The 19,161-nt window shown below is 39.8% G+C and overlaps 2 protein-coding genes across 2 annotated transcripts; both read left to right on the plus strand.

Moving 5' to 3' along the window:
* The first annotated feature begins 1,908 nt into the window (after positions 1-1,908).
* On the plus strand, positions 1,909-3,704 carry LOC113053829 (uncharacterized). Its single transcript, XM_026219065.1, has 2 exons — positions 1,909-2,037; positions 2,147-3,704. Exons 1-2 carry the CDS (start codon positions 1,909-1,911, stop codon positions 3,617-3,619), a joined length of 1,602 nt encoding a protein of 533 aa, XP_026074850.1. The 3' UTR covers positions 3,620-3,704.
* An 8,479-nt stretch (positions 3,705-12,183) lies between these two features.
* Positions 12,184-18,236, plus strand: LOC113053426 (macrophage receptor MARCO). Its single transcript, XM_026218443.1, has 17 exons — positions 12,184-12,358; positions 12,681-12,782; positions 13,310-13,419; positions 13,505-13,592; positions 14,223-14,267; positions 14,871-14,924; positions 15,115-15,213; positions 15,307-15,351; positions 15,481-15,561; positions 15,952-16,014; positions 16,511-16,606; positions 16,692-16,736; positions 16,823-16,876; positions 16,971-16,988; positions 17,109-17,162; positions 17,494-17,658; positions 17,765-18,236. Exons 1-17 carry the CDS (start codon positions 12,241-12,243, stop codon positions 17,893-17,895), a joined length of 1,368 nt encoding a protein of 455 aa, XP_026074228.1. The 5' UTR covers positions 12,184-12,240; the 3' UTR covers positions 17,896-18,236.
* Positions 18,237-19,161: the final 925 nt, after the last annotated feature.

A 19,161-nucleotide genomic window follows, 5' to 3' on the forward strand; every position in this document is an offset into this window, starting at 1 on the left:
AAATGATAATGGAAAAGAACAAGATCTAATACATATTATAAATAGGCTGTTATTAGGAAAGCAAAAGGTATGAAATAATATGTTTTAAACATTTATTATACACATTTATACAAATAAGGGCTTGCGCAACTAAATTTTCTACTATCTGACCAAGTCATCATGTCAAATGGTTGCCTTATCAGGCAAAATTAAATCATATAATAAATAAAAAGAAAACCACATAGAAAAAGAAGAACAAGCTAGTGTTAGAGGCCTTTTTGCATTTGTTAATTGTATAAAAAATAATAAGAAAACAAAAGATAGAATACAAAAAAATGAGAGAAGTAAGTGCTTTATTATTATTATTTTTTAAGAAAACAGTAAATTAAAAGTTAGTAAATGAATAGATTGTCAAGTCAAGTCAAGTATGCTTTATTGTCAATTCTTTGGAATTGAAATTGCCTTACACTCAGACCCTTGATGCACAGATAACATAATAGATTTTTTTTTTTTTTTTTTTATAAAGAATGGAATTAGAATAGAGAGTGCTAGAGTTGGAGGGCCAAATAAAGATGAAAGAGATGTGTTTTTATCTGATTCTTGAAGATGGCTAAGTAGTTGGGCTGGTCATTCCACCAAAATGGAACATGTAAATTAAATGTCCGTAAAAGTGATTTTGTGCCTTTTTTCGTTGTTCACTTGCTGAACACAAGCTTCTAGAGGCACAACATATATAAACATACATTTATATAAATTTACCTGTATACAATAAAGCCACAACACCAACTACCAATAGGAGGTTTCTGGCTGATAGCAAAAAATGATTTTGCTTATGTCACAATATGAGGAAAATCCGGCCCTGTACATGGTACTGATTTTTTTTTGCCAGTTGTTGAATAAACAACTAAACTGAACTATTATACCTGTTTATCTGCCTGGTTGACAGTTTTATTGATCAGAGAGCATTGACTTGTTATGATGTTGGTTCAATATAAAAAGATGTAGTAAACTACTTTTGCCATGTTGCTGTAGCTTAGCTAGCTACATTTCCCAGGGATGTAGCTTTAGTGTAGTGAAAATTCATTTAATGAAGAGTAACTGTTAGCTTAGCTCACTACATTTTCCAAGTAGCTTGCCTAACACTGCAATTCTTTTAAATGTAAGAATCAATTAGAGAAATTTAGTTTTATTAGTTTTCAGAGACTTGAGTTAAGAGTTGCTTTGCCACATTCCTTTGGAGCCATAAACCTAGTGTTATCAGATAGTGTGCATTTGGTTGCTATGGAACATTCCCCTTTGGTTGCTATCTGCCTTTTTTGAGGTGATAGTTGCATTTTGGGGGAAGGGCCCATAGACCATTTGAGGGGGTGTTAGATATTATTTGTTAAAAATAACAAATAGTAGTGTGTCCTACTATCAGTGGGATTCAAATGGACCATTGGAGGTTCATTAATTGAATAATTGATTGATTCATTCAGCCAGCCAGCCGTGAGTGTGGTCTCATGTGGAAACCTTCAGTTACCTCAACCTGCAAGTACATATGGCAAGTTTATAAAAAAGAGTCAAACATTTCTTATTTCTTGTGTTATGTTTCTTATGTCTGTAACATAACACAGAAATAGCCTACACAAACTAAAACAATTACTGTATATTGTGAACAATAATTATATTTTGCTCTTTGTTGTAATATGCACTATAAACCATGGCTTCTCTGGGCTTATTGCTCTATTAAAAGGTCTATAGAGTGCTGCAGCCATGACATCAAAACCCAGAAGACTAATTCACCATGGTTTCCCTTGAAATTGTTGTCTATTTTGCATTGTCAAACAAAACCTCCAAGTATCACTAATTTATTTTTACCACAGATCTTTTTTACTCATAAATTGAAAAACCCTAGTCTGCCTGCTCCGCTGTGGCTCCCTAGTCTTTATGCTCCGCCGTGGCTCCTTAGTCTGTCTGCTCCACTGTGGCTCCCTAGTCTTTCTGCTCCGCAGTGGCTCCCTAGTCTTTCTGCTCCGCCGTGGCTCCCTAGTCTTTCTGCTCCGCCGTGGCTCCCTAGTCTGTCTGCTCCGCCGTGACTCACTAGTCTGTCTGCTCCGCCGTGGCTCCCTAGTCTTTCTGCTACGCCGTGGCTCCCTAGTCTGTCTGCTCCGCCGTGACTCCCTAGTCTGTCTGCTCCCTAGTCTTTCTGCTCCGCCACGACTCCCTAGTCTTTCTGCTCCGCCTCAGCTCCCTAGTCTTTCTACTCCGCCGCGGCTCCCTAGTCTTTCTGCTCCGCCGTGGCTCACTAGTCTGTCTGCTCCGCCGTGGCTCCTTAGTCTTTCTGCTCCGCCGTGGCTCCCTTGTCTTTCTGCTCCGCCGTGGCTCCCTAGTCTGTCTGCTCCGCCGCAGCTCCTTAGTCTTTCTGCTCCTTCTGCTCCGCCGTGGTTCCCTAGTCTTTCTGCTCCACCGTGGCTCCCTAGTCTTTCTGCTCCTTCTGCTCCACCGTGGTTCCCTAGTCTTTCTGCTCCGCCGTGGCTCACTAGTCTGTCTGCTCCGCCATGGCTCACTAGTCTGTGTGCTCCACCGTGGCTCCCTAGTCTTTCTGCTCCGCCGTGGCTCACTAGTCTGTCTGCTCCGCCGTGGCTCCCTAGTGTTTCTGCTCCGCCGTGGCTCCCTAGTCTTTTTGCTCCGCCGTGGCTCCCTAGTCTTTCTGCTCCGCCGTGGCTCCCTAGTCTTACTGCTCCGCCGTGACTCCCTAGTCTTTCTGCTCTGCCGTGGCTCCCTAGTCTTCCTGCTACTTCTGCTCCGCCGTGGCTCCCTAGTCTTTCTGCTCCACCACGACTCCCTAGTCTTTCTGCTCCGCCTCAGCTCCCTAGTCTTTCTACTCCGCCGCGGCTCCCTAGTCTGTCTGCTCCGCCTTGGCTCACTAGTCTGTCTGCTCCGCCGTGGCTCCCTAGTCTTTCTGCTCCGCCGTGGCTCCCTAGTCTGTCTTCTCCGCCGTGACTCACTAGTCTGTCTGCTCCGCCATGGCTCCCTAGTCTTTCTGCTCCGCCGTGGCTCCCTAGTCTGTCTGCTCCGCCGTGACTCCCTAGTCTGTCTGCTCCCTAGTCTTTCTGCTCCGCCACGACTCCCTATTCTTTCTGCTCCGCCTCAGCTCCCTAGTCTTTCTACTCCGCCGCGGCTCCCTAGTCTTTCTGCTCCGCCGTGGCTCACTAGTCTGTCTGCTCCGCCGTGGCTCCTTAGTCTTCCTGCTCCGCCGTGGCTCCCTAGTCTTTCTGCTCCGCCGTGGCTCCCTAGTCTGTCTGCTCCGCCGCAGCTCCTTAGTCTTTCTGCTCCTTCTGCTCCGCCGTGGTTCCCTAGTCTTTCTGCTCCACCGTGGCTCCCTAGTCTTTCTGCTCCTTCTGCTCCACCGTGGTTCCCTAGTCTTTCTGCTCCGCCGTGGCTCACTAGTCTGTCTGCTCCGCCATGGCTCACTAGTCTGTGTGCTCCGCCGTGGCTCCCTAGTCTTTCTGCTCCGCCGTGGCTCACTAGTCTGTCTGCTCCGCCGTGGCTCCCTAGTGTTTCTGCTCCGCCGTGGCTCCCTAGTCTTTCTGCTCCGCCGTGGCTCCCTAGTCTTTCTGCTCCGCCGTGGCTCCCTAGTCTTACTGCTCCGCCGTGACTCCCTAGTCTTTCTGCTCTGCCGTGGCTCCCTAGTCTTCCTGCTCCTTCTGCTCCGCCGTGGCTCCCTAGTCTTTCTGCTCCACCACGACTCCCTAGTCTTTCTGCTCCGCCTCAGCTCCCTAGTCTTTCTACTCCGCCGCGGCTCCCTAGTCTGTCTGCTCCGCCGTGGCTCACTAGTCTGTCTGCTCCGCCGTGGCTCCCTAGTCTTTCTGCTCCGCCGTGGCTCCCTAGTCTTTCTGCTCCGCCGTGGCTCCCTAGTCTGTCTGCTCCGCCGCAGCTCCTTAGTCTTTCTGCTCCTTCTGCTCCGCCGTGGTTCCCTAGTCTTTCTGCTCCGCCGTGGCTCCCTAGTCTTTCTGCTCCGCCGTGGCTCACTAGTCTGTCTGCTCCGCCATGGCTCACTAGTCTGTGTGCTCCGCCGTGGCTCCCTAGTCTTTCTGCTCCGCCGTGGCTCACTAGTCTGTCTGCTCCGCCGTGGCTCCCTAGTCTTTCTGCTCCGCCGTGGCTCCCTAGTCTTTCTGCTCCGCCGTGGCTCCCTAGTCTTTCTGCTCCGCCTTGACTCCCTAGTCTTTCTGCTCCACCGTGGCTCCCTAGTCTGTCTGCTCCGCCGCAGCTCCTTAGTCTTTCTGCTCCTTCTGCTCCGCCGTGGTTCCCTAGTCTTTCTGCTCCGCCGTGGCTCCCTAGTCTTTCTGCTCCGCCGTGGCTCACTAGTCTGTCTGCTCCGCCATGGCTCACTAGTCTGTGTGCTCCGCCGTGGCTCCCTAGTCTTTCTGCTCCGCCGTGGCTCCCTAGTCTTTCTGCTCCGCCGTGGCTCCCTAGTCTTTCTGCTCCGCCGTGGCTCCCTAGTCTTTCTGCTCCGCCTTGACTCCCTAGTCTTTCTGCTCCACCGTCGCTCCCTAGTCTATCTGCTCCTTCTGCTCCGCCGTGGCTCCCTAGTCTTTCTGCTCCGCCATGGCTCCCTAGTCTTACTGCTCCGCCGTGACTCCCTAGTCTTTCTGCTCTGCCGTGGCTCCCTAGTCTTCCTGCTCCTTCTGCTCTGCCGTGGTTCCCTAGTCTGTCTGCTCCGCCGTGGCTCACTAGTCTGTGTGCTCCGCCATGGCTCCCTAGTCTTTGTGTTGCGCCGTGGCTCCCTAGTCTTTCTGCTCCGCCGTGGCTCCCTAGTCTTTCGGCTCCTTCTGCTCCGCCGTGGCTCCCTAGTCTTTCTGCTCCGCCGTGGCTCCCCTTGTCTGGTGTTTTACTCCCCATGTGTTCCCCATTTCCTAGTTTCTCCCGTGTCTATTTATTCCAGGTGTTCCTTATTGATTCTCTTGATTAATTCCTCTTTGTTGTATATTTAAACCCATTTTTTTATTATTATTATTTTGTCCAGCGTCTAGTGTTATACCTCCTCACCCCATGCTATGTGTCTGTTCCTTTATGTGAGTTACTGTTGATCATTTAAGACTCTTCAATGATTCTCCTTTGCCTCCGCTTTTCCTCATTTCTACACTCCGTGCTCCAACACAGCAGCAGCATTTTGACATTCTTTATAATTCACTTTAAAGGGGGGTGAAATGCTCGTTTTCACTCAATGTCCTGTTAGTATTTTTGGAACAGAAATACTCCTTCAAACATACAACTTAATTTTTGAAACTTTGTCCATGTTTAGCATGGGAATCCAACTCTTTAACAGTGTAAAAAAACTCAGTATGCATGAAATAGCATTTCACCCCCATTTAATATTCAGTGCATAACTCACTACTTCAAACTTGTCGCAAATTGGCAAACTGTGAATCATGTAGAATAGAGATGATTTCATAAGAAATAGAAACTTAGAAGAAACTGTAACTGTCAGCAAACCCAGCATAAAATTCAGACTTAAATTACCACATGCTACCCAAAGCCTTGTGAAGTTTTTTATTTCTGTTTTTGGAAAACCCCATTTGCAGAAATGTATTTGAATGTTGACAATAAACTGTAGCAGTGACTCCTAACAATTATGATTCATATAATATATGTACATTTATACAATGTAATTTTTACAATAAATTAAACTACTAAAATGTATAACTATGTATATTAAAATAACTTTACTGCCACCTAATTGTGGTGTTTCTGGTGAATTTGGACATTCCAACATTTACATGTTTACTTTGGCTCAAAAAATTATCAACATCAGAATTTTGCAATAAAACAAGACATGAGCTACTGTGCAACACTGTCTACAATATAGCCTACCGTAGTCTAGCATACAGTCTACAACTGATCATTTACTCTTCAAAAGATCCTTGGGCCAAGTGATAATCCTTTCTTAAGACTGAGACAGGGTTTGATATTCTACAAACTTTCAAAACATGTGCTCTGTTATGAAGTGTCCAGTCTGAGGACGGAGGTACGTAAGTAAATGTACGTTTGGTAGAACCACATTTAACGTAAAAATACACACGTATTCTCATGAGATCACGTTGTTCTGTAGCACATTTGTACAGGTCTCTTTACTGTGAATTGCTACTGTGCAGTTAACATGATACAGCAAAGCCTGGTCTCATGTTTATAAGTAACATTAACAAGCACAAAACGTCCATTTTTGTACATTTTTACTGATGCCAAAATGTACAGTTTAGATGTTAAAACTCAACGCTTAAAATGTACAAATAGCTACGTATGCTTAGTCTGCATTTTTTCCACAGAATTGGGCTATTTTTAAACTGTTGCAATGGGTTGATTTTCCAAGTGTGTTAATGGTTTGAAACATAGACAGTAAAAGAAATGGACACAGCGACCCCATTGGAACTCAACTGAGACAAGTGAAGCCCATTTTTAGCGTTTTTTAGCACTTCCGTTTTTTGACGCGCAGACTCAAACGAAGCTTGACGACGTCAGCAACCTGTCTGACAGATGTAAATCTTCTAGTAGCTGTGCGTGCAAACTGCCATCGTTAATCTTGCAGAGACGGCGAGCTTGAGCGGGGAGTTCTTTGGCGTGAGTGAGCAGGAGTAAGTATTCTGATTAATTATTTTGTATAGTATTTTAAAATGTAACGCCAGTACGCCGTATTAAGTTAATTACCTTAACTTACCTTAAAGAGAGTTGAGTGGTTATGACGCAATCGTTAGCCTATTTTTTACAAAAACTGTTTATACGGGGCCATAATGTAACATAGAAGGTAATGGAGCCCTTTATACATTGTCGTGTATCTTTAGAAATAAATAATGGGCAAACGGAGTCTTTAAACGCCTCAGATTTAAAGTTATTCGCTGTCAAAGTGGCAACAAAATTAATGGGAGTCAATGGGAATGCTAACGCAAGTGAAGTTCGGCTAAAAGATGGCAGCTCCCACCCGACTTCAACTTCCGGTCGAGTTCCTTGCCGCCTGGTTTGAAATCCTGCCCATGGGGGTCACATGACTCACTGCTCAGAATGGAGATGAAGATCGCTGAATAAAGGCTTGGATCTGGGTCTGTTCCTCGCAGTTCATATGGATTCTGAAGATTTGGATTACAGCGCACAAATAAAATTGTTTCATTCCGTAATTATGTTGTGTTTTTGGTGTATTTTATAGTTCTATTGTCGGTCATGTCAGAGAAAATGCCTTTTTGGCCTTTCATGGCAAACAAAGTAAGCATTGCATGACAAGTAAAGGTTTAACGATTGCATAAATTTTATTTATTTTAATGTTTAAAGTAAAGTCTTGTTTATAGGGTTACTCCCACCCAAAATAAAAATTGTGTCATTAATCACTTACCCGCATGTTGTTCCAAACCTGTAAAAGCTCAGATCGTTTTAGGAACACAATTTAAGATATTTTGGATGAAAACCTGGAGGCTTGAGACTGTAGACTGCCAAGTAAATAACAACGTCAAGGTCCATAAAATGTATGAAAAGTTGTCGTCAGAATACTCCATCTGCCATCAGACCTGCAATCTGGGTTATATGAAGTGACAGGAACACTTTTTGTAAGTGAAGAATATGTCAGTATTTTTCATTTTAGTGACTGTAAAAACATAAGTAAATGTACATTTTATAGAACCACATTTTACGTAAAATACATATGAATTATCATGAGATCACGTACAGAACCAACTCTCATGAACAACACCAACTATCATGCTAATGCCCCTTGTGAAAAATATAGATTTGCAATATGACCTTTGAGATTCGGAATGAAGCCAGATGTGTTAAAGCCCAGAATTGGTCAATTACTAGTAGATTTAAACTGATCCAACACAACTAGGTAATGCATACTTGTGTCACTCCTGAAAAGTGAAATAAGTTTAACCCAAACCTCCCAGATATCTATTTTAAATGCCAAAAACAAAAGGGAGCATTTTTTAATTGTAATGTTAGGTGATTAAGAAATGTAACAACAGCAATTCCAGTGACTCCTGAAATATGTGGTTTGGGTTTATTTCCTGTAAGTTTGACATTATCAGGTTATCACACTAAAAATATTGACATGTTTCTAGTTCTTGAAAGATGTTCAGTAACATTTTACTGGAAGAACACAGAAGGTCCATCCATTGGTCATTGTTTGAAAGATTTGCCACATTATAGAGGGCAAACTAAAATACTACCATAAAATGTGCAATCATTTTATAGATTTTCTGGAAAGTAACCAAATATTGATACAATGTTAGACACCTATTGATGATAGTGATGATATTGATGTACATGATGTGCTTTTGTGTTTGAAAATATGTTGGATATGTCTGTCTTAGCCTTTGTATAATAACTTCTTTACATGTGTGGGGAGCTTGAATATATTATTTCTGTAATATGTAAAAATTCCCACCTTCAACTTCAGTTGCTGCCTTACAGTTTTAAATATATTCAAATTAATTTAAAGTATATTCAATAGTCATCTGAACTTTCTCATGAAATCTTGAAAAAAGTAGAAATTAGTTAAATTATTTGGTTGATTGTATATATATTTTTTTATATTATGCTAAAGTGTACTTTTTTCACAAGTGCCTTGAAGTCTCCTCCCCTCTATGTTCCTGTGCATTTCACTCTCTCTCTCTCTCTCTCTCTCTCTCTCTCTATTATTAATCCCTACTGGTGTGCCCTTGTGTTTAAGATGACCAGCAGGAGATCTTGACAGAGGACAAGGTCAGAGTAAGCAGAATGTAAAGACATAGACACCAGTCGGCTCTGTGAAAGCACACACGTAGCACATGCAAAGTAATTTGCAGCAGGTGATCTGATTTATCTGAACAGTTTGGTCAACAGGAAGCTGCCAAGATTTTAGAGCAGAAGGAAGTGGACACTATTTTGATTCATTCATTTCTTATCCTACAATTTCTCTTTTCTTCAGTCCCTCCATAACCATTAAATCACATGCAATAACTGTTCTAGGAATGAGGGCAAGTCGGAGACAAAGAGTGTGTTGGAAAGCGATGTATGTGTGTGTGTGTGACAGAGTAAGGTGTGTTTTATAGCTTTGATTGAAGTCTGGTTGCTGTCTGGGAGCGACACTACATTTCCCTGCTGTCACAGCCAATAAAACAATGTCTCATGCTCTCTTTTACCACCATAACCACCGGTTTGACACCTGAACAACTTGATCTGAAGAGACAGAACAAAATGGTTTGCTAGACATGTTGACTCTTCACTTAAAAGGGGAAATCAAAAGGAGACAGAGAAACACTCATTTGCTCATTCTTTTTGCTTTTGATTTTTAGAGTTTCAGCCACTCTCCACTGATGTTTGCTTTGCTGTCCGTGAAGTAAACAGGTCATTCTAATTATCCTGCCAAACAGAACAGGGTATTAAGCTCTTTCTCTCTGTCAGGGCACATTCCAGTTGCCCAATAGCGGCCAGATAAGTGGACTTCACAGGGTGCGCAAACATCTTCCAAATCGTAAGCTCCATATGCACAATCAAAACAGTACACTGATATATGACTTGAACACTTTTTTGTATTATTAAGTTAATTGAAGTACTATATATATAAAATATAACAATGTATAAATTAATAATAAAATGAAAAGCAAAATAAAACAATTACTAAAACTGTAACTAACCTTCATTTAGCTTAAGAGTTTACATTTAGGTGCACTTGCTTTAATGTTGGTTTTCATCTTTATCCCTTTCAACAATAAACCTGAAAAAAAACTGAAAACTGCAAGACTTAAATCCTAATATAAGACCTAACATAAGACTTACAGTAAACCTGAAATATGTCAACAATTGTATTAAAGAATCATACTTACAGTATGAATGGTTTACCACACTGCGCTAAGAAAAAGGTTTCCACTCAGAAAGCAGAAGTACAGATTGGTGGTCTTGTAGGAGACATTATTGAAAATAACCCACAGCTTCACCATTCATTCTCATCTCCGATCCTCAATGAGGAAGGAAATTCAACTGTTTCACCACCAAGACACACGACCAAACTTCCTGGATGATTTTGTTATATCAGCAGTGTTTTGTGCTCATTAAATTGACTTGTTTTTCTTTATTTTCTTAATCGCAGTGACAGCTAAAAGAATGTGATGATCTAAATGTTCCATACACGGACACATGCTTTTGCACACCTTGTTTTGTTTCTCAGGAAACTGTGACGTGGAGGACACTGTTGAAAAGCAGAATGTTGAAGAGTATGTAAGAGATTTTAATCTTCTAGGCAATCATTCTTTTCTCCAGGTGTGTGATGTTTATTTAACCAATAATTGCATATTTACTGACAAATCCTATGCAAATGATGAACAAATATGCCTGATACTTAGACATAACACCTGCATAGCTTCTATTTGGTTATTGCATGCTTTATTGGGGTGACTATGATGCTTTCTATAATAAATATAATAATTAATAATTATTTATATAATTAATAATTAATAAAAAATAATTCATCACACGGCACAAAAATAACACAGGTTTAATAAATGCTCTTACAGATTTCAAAGGTCTGGGAACCAAATGTTCTACAAATATTCTGCCTATACATGTTACTAAAAATACAGGTCTGTGCATTTAATTAATTCATTTTACAATTGTTTATGTCATTTCTAAAATAGCTAATTTGCTCAAAATCCCTAAAACCACAAAAATAAAATAAAGGTTTCAGCTTTCATAGTAATATACAATTTTATTATACATAATTGTATTATATATAATGTATAGTTTCTTTATTTTTACTGACAAATTCCACATAGAAATCAACATTGACACAGAGGACAAAGTTGTTTCACTCTTACACTCTAAAAATCTATATTCTAAGGTTCGTTTAAGGTTCCATGCATCCATGGAACCATCTGCATTGCAGAAATAGAGGAAATAGCAGAAAATTATTCTTTAGATTTTTTAAATGGTCTTCACACGATGAAAAAAATATATATTTTAAGCACTGCTCACTAATTTGTAACCCAAAATCATTCTTCTATTGCATTGCTATGAAAATATCATTTAGGAACCATAACCATATCAATTATCATATCATATCAATTAAAATAATAATAATAATAATAAGGAAGGTGTTGTGGTAGGTTAAATGAAAATGAATGAAGTCAATAGTTTTTGTATTGAGACTGAACAGATTATAAGGACAAGATGTTCCTTTAAAACCTCAACACACAATGCACAGACACAAACTGCAAATAAAATCTACACCTCTTTACTGTATTTTACAGTAAGTATAAGAGCCTCTGTGTGGAGAGGACACAGCCACAGAGATTAAGAGACAGAGAGGGTGTTATGTTCACACACACAGTTGTGTCTGATACATACTGACAGGGTCACTCAAGGTCATCAATCACCCTAAAACACACATCAGCAACTGAGTGGTGTGGTCATCAAACAAACAAATAAACAAAACACTGAGACATGCTGAGTACAGTAAACAAGGTCATTCTGTCAGTGCAGGTTAAGTGTGAGCGGAGAGAGCTGATCTGAGGTCAGGGATGAGCTTTCCATCTAAACAGATGGCCTGATCGCAGTTTGTCCAGTTAAAGTAGTGACAGTTTGTCTTTCTTCATGGAAGGGCAAATACAAATAGTAAAAACATTACACAAATGTACAACCGTTTCATGTGCACACACACATTTAATTGGCTTTTTATAATGACCATAGACCATAGACTTCTGCTTTTCAGATATAAACAATCTAATTGTTTCTATATCCGATTATAAGTACTGACTGACCATAGACATAGCTTTCACAACCCACTTTCTCAACTTAACTCAATTTTATTTCTAATGCACTTTTAAAAACCACAATGGGGAACGAAGTGCTGTACATTGGAGTTAAACAAATACATACAGCCAAAACTGCAGCACAAATGCATACAATTTATAAAATAAAAGATTAAGAAACTGTAATAAATTCAATACAGGATTAATATGGTCTCATTCCATAGGAGAAAGACGGTCACCAGCCAACACTTCACATTGGCCAAACAGATATACAAAGACTCAAGAGAAGATTGCTCCCCAATTATAATGACCATTAAGAGCAATTTATGTTTAGTCCTGCTACTAGAGCTCTAACTTCCTTTTTACTTAGAAATCTCATTGGGACAATTTCCTCTAGTCTCTTTTGTCAGATGACTGGCGTTTTGATGAGCCGGCATATTTTTATTCCCCTTTTCTTTGTTTTTTAAACTGTCCCCCTGGTTATGTACAGGTCCGTGTGGACGAGTGTGTGATGGAGACAGATGTGGATACAACTGATGGGGACGTCTCTGTTTTAAGCCAGGCAAAACCTCTTTATAACAACACCATGAAGCTGTATGAGGCCGACCACTTTGACTTCCAGCCCACTGGTAAGACATAATTACATTATATACATTCAAATGTTTTAAAAAATTTTGTCTAAACACAAGTCCAGTATAAAAATTACTTAACACAGAATGCATCAAATATCTGCTTAAAATGACAAAAAAAAAACAACAACAAAACATTACATAACATTACAAAGATTTCTGGAATTTTTCATTCTGATCTGTTGTGACATTCCACAGTCTGATATTTCCTAATATTGACTGTTATCAGCATATCAGTCTGGTCATCAAAGTTACACTTTTTGTAGTTTAAGTCAGAGTTCTCCATTGCAATATAAGTGTTTGTACTGCATGTTTGTTATAGAGCTAAAGACTAAGAAACCAGCCAAAAACCGTTACCGTATTCCTGTTCTCATTCTGCTCTTCCTGCTGCTGATTGGACTGAATTGTGTGCTGCTGTATAAAGGTGAGGTGTACTTGAGATAAAGTCACATTTAACAAGGTATACATTTATGTAGAATAAATACAAATGATCAAACCAGGTTGTATTTATTACAAATAATAATCATAATATGAACAAACTTTACAATCAAGTTTTAGATTTTAAATTATAAAAGTATAGTTCAAGTTTGCAACAACGTGAGGGTTGGTAAATGATAACAAGATTTTAATCCCTTTTCTACACCTGTGCTTCCTCTGATATGACATTATGAACTTGAGTAAAACTGACTTCATACATGCACTAAAACAAGCAAAGAAAATAAATAAATAAATAAAAGACAAACTATGTAACATCACAAAAACACCATAATTTTGTTATATAATGCAATGAAATGTATACATCATTACTATTAGCCTATGTATCCAAATAAATTTTGTAGCTGCTGTACATTCAGTTTTGTTCCCTTGTGTAAGTTAACACTTTGTTTCTGGTTGATTTCTGTTGTTCCATGATTAAATCTGCTTTTTGCTTGTGATGTCTATTGTATGTAGTCTTCACTCTGGAGGCTTGGGTTTACACTCACTGTAGATCAGCTGATGCCAAAGCAGAGGAACGCAAGTCTGCTGAGGCACTCAAACTGGGCAATTCCAAATTCGACGAGGTACACACACACATACATCCATGACACAAATATATGCAGAGAAAGGCATGTTTTGAGAGAGCTGAAGGTTCTGTGTGTTAACCAGGAGTGTCTCTCCGGTCTGTGTGGCAACGATGGGACTTTAGAGAAATTAAGAACTCAACTAAACCAGCTCAACATTAGTGCTGAGAGAGGTACACACGCACACGCACACACACACACACACACACACACATTTTCTATGTTTCATGGGGACATTCCATAGATTTAATGATTTTTATACACATGTACAAACAGTATTTTCTGTCCCCTTACCTGAATCCTACCCCCAAACCTGCCCCTCACAACAATAATTTCATTTTTTACATTTTCAAACAACTTGTTATAAACAGTTTTTATCATGGGGACCAAAAAAATAAAATGTCCCCACAAGGTCAAAATTTACAGGCTAACTATCCTTGTCCCCATAACATGGGCAATACCAGGTACACACACACCCTAGATATACTGACCAGGTACTGTTTTGAGAATCAGCCATGATTTCAATTCTTAAAGGGGTCATGAAATGCATTTTCAGATCTTTACATTATGTGTCTGGAAGAATGTGTAAAATCTCTGTATATAGATCTAAAACTATTATTAAAACTTGTTGTTAGACTGTTGTATTTAACATTTTAAAAATGGCATCACTGAGAAATTAGATGCAAATGGTCATTTTGGATTTTCCATTTCATGACCCATTGAAACATTTATACAGGAGTCACCATAGGTATGTCTCACAGAATTGAGATCACTATTTTGTTGTTTTTGTTTATATTTTATAGCTGTGGTTTGCCCGCCTGGTCCACCTGGCATACCTGGATTGCAAGGTAACTACTACCCATGCTTTGAAAATCACACCCAACTTCTCTCTCTCTCTCGCTCTCATTTAACAATAGTATCATTAGAAGAATGCTATATTTATACTGTATTATAACTATTCGTGATGAATTTGTCCAATTCCTGTATGCATGAGGCCTCCAGGTCATGGCACCAATCATAGTCACACAAGGGCAAACTAATTGCTAACATGTCTTTCGAGGACAGAGGAGGGAGGTTTAACTGCACTCTTCGCTGTCCAACATTACCTTATTAATTTTTCTCTGCACTACTTCATTAATTCCAATGGGAAAGCAAACATCTGCAAGGAATCCCAAATCACTAAGATCCTGTCCCCAGTTTAAATGGGTGAAAAATAGCAAGAGCAGGAGCAGCAGAGCTCAATGACCAGAATAGCGTCAATCACTTTCCCTGTTCTTTTTCAATCTATGGGATTTCAGCTGGTCAAAACAGACATAAACTCTGACCTAAATCTGCAATTAGATTTGTGGTGTCATAGATTCCAAGATGTCCTTTATCTCAACAGATTTGTGTCAGTAGTATTTTTGACATTTTGATGTCAGTATGTATACTCAAATTTTGCTCTTCATCAGGTCCTCCTGGAAAACCAGGGATACTGGGACAGAAAGGAGACTCTGGCTCACCAGGTTAGTGTATTTTTAATAAATCTTTATGAATTCGAATGGGTGTAGTATTGTGCTCTGTGATAATTTGCCATCTATTTAAATGCACTGTATTGGTTTGGCAAATTAGTTAAAATGTTAGAAATGCTGCTACACAGCTTTGCTGCATGCAAGGAAAATAAATAATTTAAAATATTAAATTTCTCTCTTTTAGGTCAGGTAGGTGAGCCTGGAGCTCCAGGTGAAAAAGGACAGAAAGGAGACCAAGGACTAGCAGGGGAAAGGGGCCTGGCTGGCATGACGGGTTCACCTGGTAATCACCTTCACACATTCACACAACTCTCACAACATTAAGGAACAGTATAATAGATCCATATCTCGCTATGACTGTTACTTCTGTCTCCAGGTATTCCAGGCTTGAAGGGGGATACAGGAGAGAGAGGAACGAAAGGTGCTTGTTCATGATGATTCAAGGCCAGCAGAATAATTCATACCATAACAATGCAAAAATATGTCTTGTGGATAATCCTTGTTTTACTATTGCTTTCATGATAAATTTTATTTTCTCCGTTTACACAAGGTTTACCTGGGGCTGACGGTCTTCAAGGTACAACTGGACGTGTTGGTCTCCCAGGATTCCCAGGGAACAGAGGACCACCAGGTATTCTTGAAAGATAAATTATAATGATCTAGAGGAGTGGGTGGTTGCAAGGTTAATTTTGTGGAAAGTAAAAAAAAATAAAAAATTCTAATGTTTATGGATTTCTAATAACAAGACCATATTTCTTTGTGTGTGTCTTTATTGTCCACCAGGAAAACTGTATGTTTAATCCACCTCTCCTCAAGAAGCCTCATTATTTTGGTTGCTTTAATCATTTTTTTAGCCATAATAAATCTAACAGTAATGCATACCTTAATAAATACCACTAATAATAAAAACTTTGTCAAGTGCCACACTTGCGTTCCAAATTCGACACTGGTTGATACCTTGTAGCTGAACATTTCATGCATAATCTTTATGATGTACACACTCAAAACATGTCTTACTCAGGACCCCAAGGAGAACCAGGTGACAAGGGTGAGCGAGGAGAACAGGGACATCCAGGTCCTAGTGGTAAGAAAGCCCAGATCGTTACCCAGTTTGTCCTCATTTGCCACTGTGTCAAACAAACCTTTCTCTGTTAAGGTTAGTAATATAGCCAGGCTTATGACTATTAGCATAAAATATGGTATAATTCGGCTTATCTAAAATAGCTGATGACACAGTTTTGGAAAAAGCTCATTTATACAGTATAACTGTATAGCAGCTTCACTCCGGAAACTACTATACAAAGTAATCAGCAGATCATATGTGTAGACGTAATCAGATTTTTAAGTATAATTAATTAGTCTGTCCAATGATAATAAATACAAATTTCCAAGTGTCTACAAAACTTGTATTTTAGAGAGTTGATGCCACTAACCTGGCAAGCTTCAGCAAATACAGAGATTAGTTCTTCTTCACAAGTTTACCTTTGTTTTGCATTGGTGTAAAATGGGGTACCCTTACTGGGTAATCAGGGTATTCCTGATTCATTCGTGCCCTAACCTGTAGTTGGTTAATCTTTTAGGTCCTCCTGGTCCAGAGGGACCTCCTGGTCTGCAAGGTCAACCTGGAGAAAAAGGCTCACCTGGACCAAAGGGAGACACTGGCATTGGCCTTCCAGGTACTATAGGAGTGCTAAAGACACTTGCACATAAGAGTGATTCATGGCATTATGCCAATTGTTATGTACAAATAATTGTTTTCAGGGAACCCAGGACAACAGGGAGTCAATGGAAGTCAAGGATTGCCAGGTAAATCTAAAAACAATCACAAAAACAGATACCAAACATTGAGTTTATATCATACAGCTGTCATCTGAGTATGATGTTGTATATAGGAGTCCCTGGACCTCAAGGTCCGAATGGAGAAAAGGGTAGCAAAGGTGATCAGGGTGAGTTTGTTAAAAAATTATTGACAAGAAATCAACATCCAACTCTGTATATTTCTTGAATTTATTTCATCTTATCCTTGTGTCTGTCTTCTAGGGCTAATGGGAGCTCAAGGTATGTTTGGGCACATTTTGGACATATATATAATTTCACTGAATGCACAGCATCTGTGTGATTATTAATCTGTTTTGTGAGTAAATTGATTTTATCTAAATGTATGATGGTCTTAAACAGGTCCTAAGGGAGAGAAGGGTGATGTAGGACCCCCTAGTGCGAGTAGTGCCCCTGGTAATTTTTTTAAATACTTATGCATCTCTGTGCACTGCTGTGTGTCTCTGTTAATGTCTATTCAATCAAGTAATTCCAATACAAAGATTCTCGTTTTGTTTTTGGAGATTCTATTTAATTAACAACAAAATAACAGCCACATTAGCATGACATGTCAATAACTAAGCATGTAGCTAACAAAACAAGTATATTGGCTTGCACTACAGCCAAGAAGTTCTCCCTTTTTATGACTTGCAGATAAGCACAATAACATATACTATTGCAGCATTTCAACATGTGGATTAATGGAGGCAGTCCAGCATCTGTCTCATATATGCACATTTATCATTAGCTGTAGTTCGTTTAGTGGGAACTTCCAGCCGAGGAAGAGTCGAGGTGTTTTATGACAATGCCTGGGGAACAGTGTGCGATGACAGCTTTGACTCCGTGGATGCTTTGGTGGTGTGCAAGATGTTGGGTTTCCAGAGGGCAACTCATGTGTTCACAGCCGGTACAGGTGATGTATCCATCTATGGTTCAGAATTTTTGGTTAATGGTTCAGGGAAATACAGGCTATGGTTTCCAAGATACTCTCAGAATGGTCTGCTGTATATCTGCTGCAGGGATTGGACGCATTTGGCTGGATGAGTTGAGATGTACCGGAAACGAGAAGAGCATTTTTGACTGTCCACATGCAGGAATGGGAGTTAATAACTGTAGCCACAATGAGGATGTTGGAGTAGGTTGTGCTTGAATAAAAAGAAGAAAACTTCTCACACCAAGAACTCATTTTTCTCCCTTTTTTATTTTTAGTGGATGTATAAAGTCACTCTTTACACATATGCAAATGACCCATATTCCACTAAGGTTTGAAAGAGTTGTATTATGTGAAACCAAACTTATTTTTGTTGAATGTTACACTTGGAAAGTTTGTGTGGTGTCACTGAGGCAGCAACATTCATGCATTTCTGAGTGGGACTTTTGTGTGCAAGTAATTTTTTAGTCTAACATGAATGTCTAAACACCACAACAAAATCATCAATGTAGACTATACCAAAACTGCCTAACTCTTAACAATTAAAATACAGAGCTTTATATAAGTGTCTCATTTTGGTTTCTGTACACCCAACACTTTATGTCTCACTGTCTTGCATTTTGGATATAAGAGACACTAATCAACAATTATCATTCAGAGAGCATCTTTGCTCCTGTTCTCCTCTCCAGGGATCTCCTCTCTCCAATCCTTCCCTTCTCTCTCTGTGTCTGTCTAGCCCCTCATTAGCTGTGGGACCCTGTGTAATAGAAGGGTTGGCTTGGGAGTGAGGTCTTCTTGAAGGGGTAAGAGGCCACACTAATAAATAAATGATGCAGTAAGTGATGGAAATAATAATGAGAGAGGAATAGATACGTTAGCATTTCTAAAGAGCTGCTGTCCACTGGGAGCAAGATGCTTATTAATTTAACTGTGAGTCTTTTTCTCAAGGCTCTTTAATTTAAAACAACCCAAACCAGAGAACTGATAAACACTAGAGTGTATTATACGTATAGACATTAATTCCAATTCCAGCCATTTGCAAAAACAAATGTTGGCAGTTATGCACCTTCAAAGGGAGCCTTTGGGGCAGCACACCCCATATAACACTTTAGAGTTCATTGTTTGGATTTCACAGATTTCATTTATGTTTGTTTTTACAAATGGTTATGTGACCGAGGAGTAAAATGTGTTTTCTGTGCAACAGATAGGGTGAATTAGCACAAGCGTTTATGAAAAACTTTAGAATCCTCAAGACGTTCATTGAAGCTAAAACTTGTGCAACATAAGAAAACATTTTATTTATTTTGGAAAAATGTTTTTCTTGAGAGTGAAAAAGGAAGTATAACTGCTGAGGTTTCTGTAAAAGTTGCAATTGCGTGTTTATATGTGGATGTGTGTAGCCATGTGTTGTAAACAGTGCTTGAAGAAAATTTGCTGACCAGTATGTTCGGATTTCTCAATCCACCAAAGCTGAGCATTTATGCC

Source organism: Carassius auratus, chromosome 34 (genome assembly GCF_003368295.1).
Source record: "Carassius auratus strain Wakin chromosome 34, ASM336829v1, whole genome shotgun sequence".
Taxonomy (NCBI): Eukaryota; Metazoa; Chordata; class Actinopteri; order Cypriniformes; family Cyprinidae; genus Carassius; species Carassius auratus.